General features: G+C 41.9%; 1 protein-coding gene across 19 annotated transcripts in view; it reads right to left on the bottom strand.

Annotated features, from left to right (window-relative positions):
- dync1i1a (dynein cytoplasmic 1 intermediate chain 1a) overlaps positions 1 to 17,547 on the bottom strand; it is a 60,807-nt gene that overhangs the window by 24,643 nt on the left and 18,617 nt on the right. For 12 of the 19 annotated variants that reach the window (XM_013265354.3, XM_013265344.3, XM_025902193.1 and 9 more), the window contains 4 exons: positions 11,725 to 11,820; positions 8,899 to 9,070; positions 6,781 to 6,880; positions 6,521 to 6,646 (listed from right to left, as the gene is read on the bottom strand). In XM_013265354.3, the coding sequence (XP_013120808.1) occupies positions 6,521 to 6,646; positions 6,781 to 6,880; positions 8,899 to 9,070; positions 11,725 to 11,820 (494 nt within the window). The remainder of the gene's footprint in view (positions 1 to 6,520; positions 6,647 to 6,780; positions 6,881 to 8,898; positions 9,071 to 11,724; positions 11,821 to 17,547) is intronic. The other 7 variants (XM_013265355.3, XM_025902200.1, XM_013265348.3 and 4 more) reach the window with 1 other exon arrangement.

Here is a 17,547-nt window from a genome sequence, read left to right as displayed (position 1 = left end):
TGAAACACTCAGACCAGCCCATCTGCCATCAACAACCACAAGAGTCACATAAATTGCAGTTTTTCCCCATCCAACGCTTGGTTTGAACTTCAGCAGGTCACCTTGCCTACATGCACTGGGTGGCTGGGCCTTTTAGCTCTATTTATCTAGCTATCTAGATAGATCGAGAGATAGATGGAGGGAGATATTTTTCTTTAAATCAGCCTAATATAAATGCAGTTCATGTCTTCTATGTTTTTTATGGAAGCAGTGGGACTGCATCTCCATATCACTGCTGTTGCTTCAAAGCCCGACATTTCATTTCCAAATGCAGAGTGGCTCTTTGGATGGTTCTCATCTCACATGCAGAGCAGGTCAGACACCTTCTGCGTCATCTCCTGCTAATCCAGATGGACAGGATTTAGGGAGTTATGACTCCCGGAAGAAAAGACAGCAGCAAGAGTCACTTGGGTACATTATATTATGCTTGAGATAAAGTGGGGAAGTTTTACAGGGAGATACTGTGGCAGTAAGAACAGCGGGTTTCATTTCTTTCTTCAGGCAGGTTCTGCACACATGTATCATCTACCATATCACACACAGGCTCCCAAGGCTAAGTGTTTCTGGCAGCCTTTATTGTATCAATAGGAAGTGTTCTGTGTAGGATAATACACACAGGGTACACCGTGATGAAAGATGGCACCCAGCAAGGGATTAGAGATGTGTAAAGGAATGACATAAGAAGAAAGAAAGCTACAGAGGGGCAAACAGTCTTTCTTTTGTTGCCTCCTCCTCTCTTTTGTTCTTTCCTCAGGCAACAAACTGTTGCTCAAGTCCACTCGAGCCGGCAGGAATGAAGTGAGAGCGCTAGGTTGAGGAAAAACGGGGAGGGGGCCTGATATGGCACGCTAGGCAGTATATCCTCCCAAACAGATCCACTCTCTAGCCTCATCCCACTCCCCCCCCCAACCCCACCATCTGCCTCACCACACTCATCTGTTTTCCACTCTGCCTTATCAGGACCAGATGGATCCGACTGTCTTTGGTTGCATCCCGGCTTCGCAACCACCTTTCTCCTCCCTTTCTCCCCCTGGCTTCACTCGTTTATGACACCCCACAGATTTTGTCACTCTGTGGTTTCTGGCAGGGAGAGAGGAATACCAAGCCAGAGTCTCCATTTCATCAGGCAAAGAATTGAGCGAAAGCATGAGGAGGCGGCTCTGGGAACACAAACAGGCCTTTCTTTGCCTGCTAGAGCTGGTTTTCCTTTATTTTCCATATCTTGTTTGTTTGCTAGGCTCCTATATTCACTTGGCCAATACTGGCGTAATGTTTATTGATGTTGACATCTGAGGTTTTTTTTAAGGTATTTATGAGAACGGCTGAAAGGATTAAGATCTGATCGATACCTTTAAAGTGGTACATGATAAACAAATTTTCCATAAAATTCAACACTTACTTTCTGGTAGATGAAACTCCATCTACTGACATCTAATCACAGAAAAACTTTTAAACTCTCCACAGAGACACTGTTGGTCGGTCGATATCAAATACTGGAACACTGTCTGCTAAGCCTTCTGAGCATAGTGCAAGTTTGTTCACCAGTATAACTGCACATGGGTTCAAACTCACTCAAAGACAATGAATAATGCTGTCACATATTCCTCTCATTCCTACTCCCTCTACCCTTGCCCTCCCTCCTTCTCTCCTCTTTGCCTCCCCCACTTCTCTTACCCAACCTTTCTGGAAGTGCCAGAGACTCAAGAACGAACGCTAGGCAGCGAGATATTAATAAAAATATGACTGAGTGCAATGGGATATGACAGTAGCGGCAGGGGTTGTTACAGGGAGTCTTGTGGTTTGGGGGGGTTCAGCAGAGGCTTGAAGTCAAACGGTCTCTTTAATGTGGTATGACTTTGCCCACTTGAGAGGCTGGTGTGAAGTTACAAGATTGGACCCAACTGGGAAGGGGTGATGAAGGGTCCAACTGCTGGGACAGGCGTCGTGAGGGGAGAGCACACTGGTACCAGAATCCACAGCAGAGGCGGACCCTTTCCTGAGGAGCTACATAGATCAGGGGCTCCTAAAGTGAGGTCATGAAACTGCGTTAACCGATCCCCACTACGCTGTTTCATTTCATATACAGTTTATTCACTTTTTTGACCAAAGCAGAGTTTGATAACAACAAAAAATTGCATTTATATTGTGTGCTGAAAAACACAAACCAGAACAAGCTACAAAAACCACACTTCCAAAGAACTGGGACACTGTGTAAAATGTCGGACTTTGTTTTTCATTGTTTTTATAATTGTCAAAAGCCGAAGTCACAAGAGTTAATATTTATTCATTTGTTTCATTTCCCAGTTTCTACTGTCTCTTTCTGTAAACAGGGTTTTAAAACTTAAGAAAAAAAATTCAGTTTCATGTTAAAATCATGAAAAAGCGAAACAGTTTCCAAAAATATCTCACAGCATAAATGTGAAACAGTTATGTTATATTTTCAATAGCACAGCTAGTTAGTACCACAGTTAATTTATTCTTTATTGGATAAAGTACTTGGAAAAACAGTTAGCGGCAGTAGATAAGTACATTCAAAAAAGAAAGGTGTACTTAAGAACCAAGGAAGCTGTGAATAGCTGCGATATAAGAGTTAAAAAAGAGGTCACGCAGCAGCAAAGCAAGAAGAAACAGAAAATGAAAACAAATCCATGACATTCCTGTGACATCTGTTTATTACACATGCAAGTATTTCATTAGAATGCAATATTACAGCATTGCTGCACACTGCCAAAAATATTTGTGCATGGTTCCCTGAGTGCATTGCCCAATGTGACACTAAGACTCCTCCCAGAATCAAACTGGGAACTATCCTTCACAACACCAGCACATCAAGAACGGAGACCAACAACAAATCAGGAAGGACATCATAAGATATTATTGTAGATCAACATGATCAGTCTAATTTTACTCCATACAAATGCCTCACAAATTAAAGGAAACGCCTGACGCTAAGCAGCATGAAACAAACGCTACAAACTTTACAGTCATCAGAACACCTTTAAACACCTATCAGAGTTTTGGAGCAACAGTGCTTTCAACCACCTTAATCAAAACAGCAAATGAGGGACTGTCATCTGGAAAAATAGTGCTTCTTCTCTCCAGCAGAGCACTGGAGACTTGAATCAATGCCAAAACCAGTGCATTAAAGTTGTTCTAGCAACACATAGCTGATACTATGCAGATTTCTATTTAAATGCCACCAGTCTGTAGTGTTAATTTGTCCTGATGCTAATAAAACGGCACTGAAAAGAACTGAGATTCCACCCAAAAGAAAAGCATGAAATATTGTATTTTGACACTTTATAACTTTATATTTCTTTGAAATGAAAAAAAAAAATGATTAGCCGCTTTAATAGATAACCCATAAAATGTATTGCTATCTCTGCATTACCACAAGTTCCACTTTTACAAAGCTTCACTTTTGGTGTTCGTTGAAAGAGATCATGGATGCTGAAAAGATATATTTCAACTTTATGTTTACGTTCATAGCGGAGTGTGGTGGTAGAATAGATTCCACTACATTTAAAATGTTTATAGAAGTGTTTACGTTGACATACTGTACATGAACTAAAGCAATTTCAGTAATAAAGTTTAATCTGACATCAAACAACAACAAAAAACAAACAGAAGCTGTTTTAATAGTTCACTTAAGGGTGGAGCTGCTGTACTGGAGCTAATTAGAGTTCACAGGTGTACCTAATAAAGTGGCCAATGAGCTTGACCTCACTGAAACCCCATCTGAAATATGAAGCCTCCTATAACCCACTGCTTTTTACAATAAAGCCCCTGCTGGATCCAGCCTCAACCACAAACCCAAACACTCAAATACCAGCCTGCCCTGTCATTCTTTTGTATCCTACTCACACACACACATGCACACATAAACACCATGGTTGTTACACATGCGTACAGCAAACATACAAACACGGGCATACACATATACAGTATTCATCTACCTATCCATTCATCAAACGACAGCAGCTTCTGTGGGCAAGTCTGCAAAAACAAAAACCGGCCAAGTGTTGCCAAACACTGACTGCCAACAGCAGCAGTGTTCACCGACCCAACCTACAGCATGTGTGCACTGCAAGAGTGTTACAGGCTACAGATGCAGGCTTGCCTCTCTGTTACTCTAGCTAAAGATGGGAGGTGAAAGGTGACCAGAAAACGAGAAAGCGGAAAAAGAAAGGGGAAGAGGCACTGGGCCCTGTGGTTTTGGTGGGTTAAAGAGCAGAGCATGCTCGCATATTAAAAGCCATCTGACACGTAGCTAACTAGAGTAGCGACTCTGTTTGCAAAAGACACCGCAGAGAGAAAGCGAGTGAGAAAAGCAAGCAGTCCCCTGACTTTTCTTCTACTTTCTCCCCCTTTGTTTTATCCAGATCCAACAGTGACGTGAGAAGTAAAGGCTGACGTTAAATGGCTTCTTTTTTACTTTATCGCCACTTAATCTGTCACTGTTCATCCTTCCTTGGACATGTCTTGTAAGACACGAGGTGTGGCGGTGAAATTTGGTGGGGGGGACACTTTAATGTTTTTATTTGCTCTCAGTTGTTTTCTTTTCTCCATCAGCATCACGCTGTGTAATGCACAGCTTTACAGTAAATGCTCAGATAAAACAAATCGCTCCGTGTGGACAAGTCAACACTTTTTGTAGAAGTTGTGTGTCTGTTTCTGATGCAAAGTGAAATTTCCCAGTTTTTCAGTGCTATTCAGTGTGTTCCCATCACTGTACTCACTTTAACTTTTACAGTTTTATTGCTCCTTTTAATACGGAGAGCATTTTATTTGCTGCTTACACAAATATCCTTGTTCCCAAACGTCTACCGCTCAGTGCCGACAACTTGCAGATCAGCATGCTCAGAAACCGCACGCTGTCAATAAAGTCAGACAACGTCCGAGAGCCACATGGAAAAATCTACAGAATTGCACAGCTATGAGATGCATAGCTGCAATCTGTCCGTACAACCGCATGAATTTGAGCAGCAGAATAAATTATGGTGCAGTAAAAGAATGGAGTGCTTCATAAATCCATTACGGAACTAGACTTCATGTTGAAATATTTGCACACAGTGTGTGGTTTGCAGGACTATCTTGCTCTGTTTGTTTCTTTTGCTTTAAGCTTTTAATAAACTTTGAATGTGAGAGTGGGCGCGTTCATGTCTGACATCACTTTAACCTCCTAGGACCTGGCGTCCACATATGTGGACATCACATTTTGGGTTGTCTAGACCAAAATACTCAATTTTGCTCTACAAGGGCCTGATATCCATTTACGAGGACATTATACTGCCACTGTCCTATCCCAATTTAAAGTGAAAGTCCTCATATGTGGATCTCATTGTTCTCAGAAACAAAAATCAGGTTAAAAAAAAAAAAATCAGGTTATTTTTTGTTTTTACGTTCATCAGGTCCCAAAAATTAAAAATGCATGCCATGAAAGAGTTCAGGTCTTAGGAGGTTAAACAGAAAGGTGACTGCTTATAGCATTTATGCTATTACAGATGTATGTCAGCTTTTACTGTAATGTGTGTAAGGGAGATTTCACCTCAAAATAGAGCACAGCTTGGGTGGGCTAACACACTCAGTGCTGGATTAGGAAGTGATAGGCCACATCATTTTACTACTGACACATCTCTATGTGGCCCTGTGGGAGCTGTGAAGGTCCCCACAGTCAATCGTTCCACCTCCCCACCTCCTTCCATCTCCAATTCTCCCTCCTAAAATGTATTATTTTTATTTGCAATTAACATCACAAGCATAAATTAGTTTCATTTCCAACAAAAACAGAGCACAGTCTCAGTTCAGGCAATACATGAAGTCAAGTACAACTGCAATGACAGCAGGTCAGCTGATGTCATTTTCAGCCCTCATCAGCTGAAATCCATACAACTGCCAAATTTCACACAGAGTATACTAAACTGCTTTATCCTTCCTAGGACTGCTGCACATCTGCAAGCCACTTTGAAACCCACATTCATGCTTTGCCTGACTCATGGCCAGAACAAAAGCTGGACGTGCCCAGCGTGACACCGTCAAGTGGTTCATTAAGTCCCATATCGAAGCCCTGAAATGACTGTTCTCACCACCACCATCTTGTTTTTTTTTTTAAACAAATGTAACGAGGTCTGACTATCAAACCCCTTTGCTAATGATTTGTCAATTAAAAGCCAGAGAGTACATCCTGGAAAATCCCACTTTCTGACACTTACAATAACCTCTAGTGGTAGTGTAAATATATTTTTAGTTTAATCTCACAACAGTCCAACCGTTATTGCATAAAGAAGTAAAAGCTGTAGATTACTCAAAAAACTCAAAACAAAGAAACTTTTTCTGGGTTAGAATACTTGCAAATAACCATCCAGAAATTTAAGACAGAAGTGGCAAAACCTAACCTTCCCTGCAGACGCCTGACATCAGGACTGGCATCCAATAGTTCTGGAAATAGATGTGAGGCTTGGCAAGTGTATGTTTGACGTACCTGACAGTGAAAGATGTACTCTGGGGTGGCCTTCTTAAACTTGATGTTCCACACCAGAGCAACGCCATCTGGTTCGTGTGGAGCATCCTCATTATTGTTATAGGAGGCAACCAGCAACTCAGGATACTGAGAGAGAAAGGAAAAGGCTTACAAGATGGGAAACATCCACAGAAGGATATGAAAAAAAAACAAAAAAAACAAGAGAGACATGGTTCATTCTTGGCAAATCATTTACTGTTTGGAAAAGTTTCAGGCCTAACCTGAGGAGACCAGTCGAGGCAGGTGATCACACGATGTTTTGACCAGTGCTCGTCATAGAAGAGCCTACTGAAGGACAGACTGGAGCCACTGCCCAAGTCTCTGGAAGAGGACAGTGGAGAGAAAGGTCAAAGGTTGCTTCAACTCAGCTTGGTTCCAATAGCAAAATCCTTGCCAGAGTTAATAAGTACCTGCCAACTAAAAAACTGACTTCATTGTGATGAAGTCATTTGTGATCACTGGCATAGTAACTCCTAGTCTGGGCTTTACCAAAACGTACACACCATAGTAACTAGGGTGGAAGGGTAGCAACTTATTTTCTGCTTGCACAGCCACTATTTTAAAGCTGAGACTTTTAATTGATTAAATGCCCTTTTGAACTGTACCACATGTACTGTTTTACTAAAAGGGTAAGTTGCATTAGAACCAAAGCAAACATTTGTAATAAAGGTTTACAAAACTTTTAAAGAGAAAAAAACATAAACGAAGACGTAGGAATGGCTATGGCTGACACAATAATTTTAGTGTGCTCAAACTAGATCCTATATATCTACGTTTCACCTACAGGGGCTGTCGGGCCATTCAAACCCATGCCATGAAGCTCCTGGTACACAATTTTGTGCTGATGTTAATGTTAATCTGGAAGTTTGGAGCAGGGTTACCAGCTGATGAGTTGGCATCCTATTACATAAAAAGTGAGTTCTTTAGAACAACCAACAAATAACAGCCTGTATGGTTAGGTGCTTGATTTTATACACATTGTGACATTGAGACTAAAAATGCCTGAATGCAATGATTAAGAGATGTGGGTCAATACTTCTGTCCATATAGCTAATATCAACTCTACAAGGGCAGCTGTCCAGTTGTAAGAAGTCTCTTATTGGAGTGGCACGGCTGTAAAATTCTAACAAAAATCATAATTCAGATTTCTTTGGTCAGTACTATTAACATAGTGATTCAATAACTTAACAAACCATAATCCAGTTACAGAATTTAAAAACATATTGTTAAAACAGATACATTGAACTTTGAATGAATGAAAAACAAATAAATGAAAAAACACATGATAGTGGGAGACACCACACTAATGTCTGGAGTTAAATCCAGACTGGGAGCTTCCACAGTGGGATGTCTGCAGGCTGGCTGAGATAACCTGAGCGATCTGTAGAAAAAGGTACCTGCAGACAGCTGTTAATAATTTCACAGGCTTATTTATGGAAACCTCTCAGTTTAAATTCTTATGGACCTTGATGGCTGCAGCTTCCCGTTTAGTCATCTTGGCTTGACATGCACTAAGCGGCAAGTGAGTTTCAAGTTTTAGGTAGAGACAAAAGTACATTGATTTAAGGGTAAAGTGTGAGCTTGATTTATAACATCAAGGGGGAAAAAACAAAACTTCATAGCAACAATTAATGTAAAAGAGTCATTTTTAAACTTAAAGCTGACTCATCACCTGGACATACCTGGAGCGTAAATTACCACGCATTATGCCCACCAGTATGTGGATGATATCTGTATTGTCTGCAGTACTATGTGAGGCTATATGTAATGAAAAAAGGTAGTGAAATGTAGGTTGTTACACTTTCAAAGCACGTCCTTGAGAAAAGAATAAAAAAGGAGGGCTGATGTTGAGCACTGAGCCATGGCCTGTTTTAGACTTAATCTCTATTTGACCACAGGCTTCATGTTTCTCTGTGGCTGCAGTGGTCAAAGTTGAAGTGAGTCAGTAAAAGCAGCATTCTTCTATAATAGCAGAGCAGTATACTAAAACAGCTTTGCACTTATGACTCTTACAACTTCGACCAACACCTCCATTTAGAGGCAACCCTTCGGATGGCTCTTTAAGCTGTGATTTTTGTCAGTTATTAGGAGCTTTTTTTAAACCCTCTGAGAGTGTGACATCACTATGAAGACAAGTATTTGGAAGAACAAAAGCGCTCCCACTGTGTCACAATGTCACTGAAACTGCAGTGACTCAGTGGGCATGCACCAGGCTTGTTTAAAGGCATGAACAAAAGCTGGGAGGTTTAGTAAAATGGAAATAAAAATGGAATTGTAAATAAATTCTGACACAATGCTCTGTCCAACCTCATGCTCCCATTTGCCTCCTTCCTGCTCACCCCTCTTTGTCGTCAAGGTCTCGGCCACTGTAATCGAAGAAGATCTCGCTGTCTTCAGCCAGAGCTCGCTCCATCACTCGGATGCTGCAGTCGAAAAAACTCTGAAACTCAGAGGAGTGCAGGATCTGTTGCCTCTCCTCCTCGGTCAGCTCCCGCAGCACTGGAAATGAGCCTGTTGGAAGAAGTATCAACATAAACATATAAACACACAGACCCATGTGAGACTTGTAGGCCACAGTTCGCACACAATGTTGTTGTCTACACATGTGAAGAAATAGAAAATAATGGCAAAGTTCAAAACACTTTCCTTAAGCCCAAATTGTGTTTTCTCAGGATTTCCCCTGACAGTAGAGGGTAGAACCTGGTAAAGATGATAAAAAATACTGACAAAGCAATTTTTTTGAGTTCCTAAAATGTTAGGAGAGGGGGGACACATTTAAGGGTATGTTTCACAGACAGCATTTTGGGCACTGGTAGGATTGATTTCCTACCCAAATCCTATGAAGTTCAATACTGACGGTGCTCAAAGTCTTCACCGCAAAAAAACATCCTCAGAGCACAGCTTCCCCCCTTCCCCCCCACCTCCCCACTGTGCCCACAGTGCTCCCAGTTGAACATCAATCAGCTTTTGGAACATTGCTGTGCTACACGATACTGCTTGTCTCACCCAACCAAGCAAAAATCAAGAAGGGATTGGAGTTATAATGCCAACACTGCAAATAATAGGCCAGTAAGGGGCAACCTTTGGAGCTGCCCAATCAAGCTATTGTGGAAGTGACAAAAGCTGGACTTTTACTTGAAACATCTCACTTGAGGCTAGCATCAAAAAAACAAAACGTTAAAATGTCCAACCCTCCCATTCTACTTTTAAATATCCTAGGAACCAGAAGTAACCCTGCAGCCTGAGAGCAAAGTACTCTATTGGGTTGATCCAATCAGTTGCGATCAAATCCAAATCAGTTATGACCGAACTTTGAATAAAAATACTTTTTTTTTTAACCTAGCAGAAACAAGTTGTGAGGAAAGCACTCTGAAACTACGGTCATCGATGCTTCCAGTGCAAAAAAAAGAAAAACTGCCCGTGGAGACAGGCTGTTAATCTGCTGTTTCTTATGCAAATGAGAAAAAGATGGCAAGAGAAATAGTCTCCAGTGAGTTAATGACTAAAGACAGTGAAAGGATAATGGTTGTACAGAAAGACAGGGGTACAGGGCTGATTGCTTGACCTCTACAGAGAGAGCATCCAGTGGTTCTGGAAAGGGTTACTGCACATCAATACAAAGTTCCTCTGAATGGTCTCTTTCCGGATGAAGTCGTCACTGAGTGAGCAAAAATGATCTATAGCAGAGATGTCAAACTCATTTTACATCATAGGGCAGATGCAGCCCATTTTTATTAAGTGGGCCGAACCAGTGAAACTCCCCTTTCTGTGATTCTAAAGAAGTTTAATTACACATTTAATCCTTAGGATATCTTAATACACTGTAAGAAAAACTGTAATTATAAAACAGAAAGTTTTTGTTGCTGTTTTTTCACTATCATTTGATGTTTTTCTATTGCCTATAATCACTTTAGTGAAGCGTGAATAGCCATGTAGACAGTCTTTTTCAGTAAAGATAGAGCTGTAAAACATTAAAATACAGGTAAAAGTCCACAAATTTACAGCTTTCTTCACATGTTCCAAAGCTGTCCACTGGGGGCTGATTCTGGCCCCCATGCCTTATGTTTGAACCCTTGATTTATAGGTCTATGCTATGGCCAGTCCCACCTGTCAAACCAATGGAAGAGACTTGTAGAATCAATGTCAAGGTGCACCAAAGCTGTTGTGGCAGCAGGTGTGTACCCCACACCTTAACCATTTTTCCTTTAATTATTCCCCCCTCTTACACACTATATGAATTAACAGCTAGTATATCCTACTGACACTTACAAACACACAGACAATGTACTGTGTTTCTACTACTACTTGCAAAAGAATCAACATGTGGCTATGACATTAGACAAGATTAGCATTCTCTTCATCTCTATCAAAACCAGAATTGCATGCAGGACGTAATAAACTACAAACAGTTCCTAATGCATCATTCCTAGTAAAAAACAAAAAAAAACGTAGAGCAAGAACTTCATAAACAACAGAATAACAAAGCCCTCTGAGCGACCCGCCTCCCTTTGAACGTAATGGCTGCACAGCACGGCGTCCAGTTTTTGAAGTCACTGTCCCCAAGCACACACGCGATTTTACTCACACAAACACACACACAAACACACCGACCTTTACCCTGCCTCTTGACTTTGATCCCTCTCCATCTCTTTGTATTTCTTACGAGTTGTCAGAAAAGACCCAGTGAATCGAGTGGCAGAGATCAAAGGCCAGACCTTGTAATAGGCCAGGATGGAGAGGAGACGGATGACTGTGTGTTTACGAGTGCGTGTGTGCATCTGTCTATCTGTGTGTGTTTGACTCACACTTGCTACAGTCACGCATATTCAGAATATGAAGATGTCCATCATGACTTGTGTTTGAACCAGCTCGAGATGCCCTCTGTCTTTTTTGTAGGACTTGCACACACACGCACATGCATACACATACACACGCTTCTATATTCCTCTTCACTTTGAAGACGAACGGGGTCAAGTGACAGGTTTTTAATCAGTGCTGACCCCAAGATGCCATGGTCCTGATATGCTGAAACCCGCCCCCACCCTCCTATCTGATCCACCCACTGACCTGAGAAGGGTGTCACACACATGAGAAAAAGAATGGGAAGTTTATCTTGGGGTTGCATTAAATGAATAGGTTTTTTTTTTTTGCTAAACTCGATTTACCTTCTTTGCTTTCCCTGTTGTCGTCCTCATCCTGTTGCTCCGACTCTGGCCCCGGCTTCGTTTCCATCAACTCTTCATCTTCTTCTTCTTCCTCTACTGAGGGAGAGTAAAAAAAAAAGAAAGAAGAGAGAGCGAGAGAGAGAGAGAGCACTCATGTTAATCAACAGCTGTTCCAATTTTCTTCGACCTCCCGCTGCGTGCTGCCTCCCCCCTCCTCCTTACCAAAATAATCATTCCCAGACATGCACCGGTACACCTGACTGACTAACATTCAGACCAAATGGGTTTCATTTACAAACACACGCACTTTGTTTTTTAGAAAACACAAGAATTCCAATGCTGCACAACTTCCCTTAGAGTTGCGTAGTAAGTAAAGGCCAGAAGCTCGTGTCCATCTCTACTGTCCTGCATGCACATCTGTGTGGGCAGCTTGGTCACTGTGCACCAAAATCACAGACGCACACAGACTCGGCAGGAAATGTGAGAGTTTTGTGTGCTCTCCCCTCTTTCTGTCACCTTTGACCCCATGCAAAGAGATCCTGTGATGTATGTGTGTGCATGCGTGTCTGTGTAAAAGGGGATTCCCTCTGCATTCCCTCCAATCAGTCTCTGCAATTACACTTGACTTGAAGAGAGTCTGTGTGTGTGTGTGTGTGTGTGTGTGTGTGTGTGTGTGTGTGTGTGTGTGTGTGTGTGTGTGTGTGTGTGTGTGTGTGTGTGTGTGTATTTGAGGTTCAAGTATGAAGGGTTACTGTCAACATAGGCACCTGCTTGTCAGCTACTGCCCCACCACCCCTCGGGCTATGTGTTGCTAACCCTCACCAACCTCTCCTCCTCTTTTCTGCTGCTCCCTCCCTCTGAAACAGATGCTGAGAGTCGGGGGGCCTCTCTGAAGACCTCTTAACACCCTGACACGGCCACCAGACACCTGTGGTCTGCTAACACACACGCTACACACACATACAATCTGTCTTTCACTCTCTCTCAAACACACACACACACACACACCCGGGCCCTCATCCACAGTGCCAGGGGTGGTGAGGGGTTAACTGGCAGGGTCAAACTGACAACAGTTGCTCAGTCCAGTGGGAGGAAGTGACTACATCACACTCTCAGACATGTCATCTCTCTCTCTCTCACACACACAGAAACACACACGCATACACATGTCAGGGTGTGTTTAACTCAGCTAGAGTATGGCCTGGGGCACTGTTAAAACCACTCGCTCGAGGGCTGCTCTTGCACCAGATGAACTGTCCATTTATCACTGGGGCTCGCCTAAGCTTTTGATGAACTCGCTGCTACGAATACAATTGCGACTGGTGGACCACTCCACTGATTATACTGATGCTATTACAATAATGTCCTGCCTTATTCTATTCACTGTATTCCCAGAAGATCCTTCCCTACCAGTCCTTGTGTTTTCTTTTCTTTTCACTTCCAAGTAAACGTTTTTGATATATGACTTTAATTTTCATACTGTGTTTATATAATAAATGACTACGCTATATCAAATACATAGTGGTGAGGCTCCAGCCAAGTTGGTGGTTAACAGCCAGCTGTACTGATCCAAACACCAGTGACCCACCAGTATGGAAGAGAGACCAGAAAGAACCAGACAGGCAGACTGCCAGACTAGCTCCATGTCTGAGCTGCCAAAACAGACACGCTACAAACAGGGATACCCTTTTTTTCCCCAGGTCCTTTTGTCTCTTCCTCCATGACTCAGTTTGTGAAGCTTGATTTCTCCCAAATGCTGTTTTTTTTGGGCTGTCATTGTTTCCTCCAAACTGAAGTCATTAATAAGAAAAGCTACAGGATGTAAAAGTAGTTAAAAAAAAAGAAAAGGAAAAAGAAAACAGGAAGGTATATTACACACAACTTCTATTCTACTCTATTTTCTTGACCTTATGTGACCGGTCCGGTGGTTGGAATGTGTGGTGATGGGGATGGGAGGAGCGTGAGGAAAGCAGAAAGAAACCACATCGAGGAGCGGTCAAACTGTCAACCCCCGGGACCACAAGACTGTGGAGCAAGGCAGCGTGATTCATGGTCTATGGGTTACCTCACTGAGGGGAGACGGTCCAATTCCCGTCCGAAGATACTGCTGATGTCTTTGCCAACGGCCATGCATCAAGTTGTTCTGTAACAGTACGCACCAAAAATATCCCTACTATTTCCTTTAAATGGAAATTTTCAGAGATGTGTTTCTGCGTGCGCCCAGGCTAAAACAAAACCTATACTGTGGTAAATGGTAATCTAAAACTTTATGCAAAAACGTTCACGCGTACAAGCAGAGAGGCACTGCTCGGTTTTCCTGCGGCACAGCAAAGTAAGCAGGGAAGGGAAATGAAAAGAGACAATCTCTCACAGTGTGAGTGTGTCTGCATGCTACCCTGCAAGTATCTTGCACACTTTCTTGTTTCCACCTCATTCCAGTCACGGGATGCTTTCTCTTTCCACCTGCCGCTTAATACCGCTCCTCGCTACAGGACGACGGTTAACCGGTATCCTCCCCCTCACTGTAGACGGGGGTCCACCTTGATGAAACTCTGCTTGGGGGCTCCCGTTTTGGCCGGCTACACACCCGGGGTAATGATATCCTCTGTAGCCTGGGGCCTCCGCATCTGGTTGCCTCAATCTTCCACTGGCTGCTTTCACATGCTGACCAGGCCCAGTCAATTCAGAGCAGCTCAGCAGGTATGCAGGCTCTCAGCTTCACGGTGCGGGTATATAAACAACGTACACATGCGCGCACAAATGTGTAAAAGTGTTTGTTAACGCAGACACACACACACACACACAGGCAGAGGTATGCACTCTACCCACAAGAGCAGATGTATAAAATGTGACTGTAAGAAACACAGAAATGTGCTTCAGCTTAGCAAGTTGGAAAGATTGTGTGTCACCTATAAAATGCCAAAAAAAGCAAAAGATTTTTTATACAATCACCAACTTGTTACTTGCATTTTAATCAACAGAAATTATTCTGACTTTGATTAATTTAGCATTTAGTGGTAAAAGTTGAACAAAATTTCATCGCGGATACAAATTTTGGTGACCATAACATCCATTCTAAGGCGGATGATGAACAGGAAAATCAAAAGGATTGGGAGTCATCACCAATGTTTTTTAAAAGTATTTAGAAGTTAATAATCGCTGTGTGTAAGAAGATGTTTGTACAAAACTTGATTGAGATTGACCCACCAGTTAGGGAGGAGACAGGGTATTTACATAAACATGAAGCAATAATTCTGAATAAAATGCATCTGAATTACATAAAATCAGAGGTTTATTTATTCAAATAATTAATCTTTAAAGAAAAAAAGCTTGGTATAACCTAAAGACTTCATTAAATTCACATTTTGCATTGTACTTATGTAACAAGATTACATGTCCTTAAATTATTTAAAGACAGCATTTTGGCCATAAATATTTTTTGGAGTGTCCGTACATATGCTACAATCATTCAGAGACCAAGACAACCAAAAATATTCTCATTACAGATAATGTAACCAGTATCTGATGCTTTCTGGATTCTGTGTCATAGAACAAAATCCTTCTATATTAATAATGAAGATCATTTACACAACGGTAAGCACAGAAAATATTACATCCAATAAAACTTTTTTTCCCTTTTTGCTTATTTCACATTTTCTGTATCCACACAGCAAAACATCTCTATATTTACACCCTGACATGATATGCTCATTTTCACCTTTTCCTGTACACAGACTTATAAAGACAAATCTGGAGCTAGCTACCAAATGTATGGTAAGTAGCTACTGTACCGGGGCTAATAAACACTTGATCTTGTTTTTAGTGCATGAGGCTCTTGTTAGCCGGCACACGCATCATTATTGCTTTTATGGACCAGCAGACGAGTGAAATAGTTCAGGTGAGAGTAATGTGCTGATTTGTTTGTGGAATAAAGCAAAACATAGTCTTAATGAAGGCTGAGCTACTGCTGAGAGTTTCATTAGCTTAACCATTGTGTATTACTTCACAGTAGGCAGCGACTATTGAGCATGTGGAGAGAAAGATACTGACAGCATATAAAACATGATGTACGCCGTCTTCCGCTCCCCTTCAGCTGCTACATAAAGCGCGAATGGTGTGGCGTCACGGCCGTGATGCGTTAGCACGCGCTCTTTGGTGAAGGATCAAAGCGTTAGCCAAACTTTTATTCGGAACCCAAAACTTTAAGTGCTAGTTTGCTGAAATGTGTTCGCACATGCTTGGAGTGATTGGCATAGTTATCAAAGAGCCGTGACTAGACCCTAAGTTTGTCATCAGCTGCCATTATTGGGGCAGAGCTGCACACTTGTCACGTCAGTATGGAGGTGACTACTCGGCTGAGTCACACACCATCAAAGTTGACAGAGCTCATAATTTTTTTTAGAGTTCTTCATTGTGTTAATCACAAAGAAGGAGAGATACTGATATGAGAGGGGAGAGGCGGCGGAAGCAGGGAGGAGGACACAAAAGAGAAATCCGGCGAGATTTTGAGGAGGGGGGGCATCTCACACGCTGGGAATAACCCTACAACATCACATTATTCATATGGATACACACACACGCACACATACACATATAGAGCTCACAAACGTTCTGGTGGGTTGGCTGTGGAGCAGACCACAACACATGCACTATGCAGAGGAGTAGGAGGAGGTCAACAAGACTTAAAAGGCTCCTCTAATGTGGCCCTGGCACGACACACACACACACACACACACACACACACACACACACACACTCCTATCCACTAACTTCACTCAGAACAAGTCAAACTCCAACCTTCTTATTGTCACACACATTCAAACTGCAACCACATCACCTCTTTGGATATCAACCTGAGACACCGGGGGGAATTCTTTAACTTTTATGAGCCCTGCCTCCAGTAATGCAATCCTTGATATTTAAGAACAGCCCACGCCCATTAAAAGAAAAAAGAAAAACAATAATTGAACCACATTGATTTTACAAGTAAGCAATAATCACACAGCTTTCAAATAAATAACAGGTCAAAATTCATTTAAAGAGTAAAACACCACACACACACACCATCCTACAGTACTTTAAATGTTTTTTTACAGGTGGACTTGTCACACAGAGTGTCTCTGTGAACTGTCTGCGCAACCTAAAGAAGATCACAAAGTTGTTTTCTTTTTTGTTGTTGTTGTTAATCCTCAGCTGGACATAAAACTCTCTTTCTGAGCGCAGAGAATCACCGCTAACATTTTAGGGACCTCTGTTAGTCAGGTTGGAAAGAAAATTGATGGTTTAGAGCCAGCCATGCAGTAAAGTCGAACAGATCTTTTTCTCAGAGGTGAGAGGGCAAGTCCGACCTGCGCAGAAATCTCAGTGATCGAGACAGACGTGACACACTGTCCAAAACAAAACAAAAAACCGCATGGCATGAACACAATCTCTGCAGTTGCAAGTAGTAATTATTTGTAGATTACTTGGATTTTAGTGAAACTGCATAAAAAGTCCTCCAAACTCTGGCAATTTGATTCTTTTTTTCATTTTTTAGGTGGGGGGTATTAATTTATTTTAATATAAAGTAATGTTTAAAATTCATCATAGTTCATCAAGTCATGATTGGCACAGTAGGGGTGAGTAAGTAAATATTCCCCACATACCCACACATTAGCAGCAGGGCCTGATGTAAAACTGCTAAAGCTAAAACCCGCAGCATGATTTAGATTAATTCATCTCTTCACCGCACTTCCCCACACTGATCAAACATTGTGTATATATATGTGTGTGTGTGTGTGTGTGTGTGTGTGTGTGTGTGTGTGTGTGTCTAAGCCTGTGTAC

This window comes from Oreochromis niloticus, linkage group LG22 (genome assembly GCF_001858045.2).
Source record: "Oreochromis niloticus isolate F11D_XX linkage group LG22, O_niloticus_UMD_NMBU, whole genome shotgun sequence".
NCBI lineage: Eukaryota > Metazoa > Chordata > Actinopteri > Cichliformes > Cichlidae > Oreochromis > Oreochromis niloticus.
Note: the sequence above shows the minus strand (reverse complement) of the source record. Positions and strands in the feature narration are given on the sequence as shown.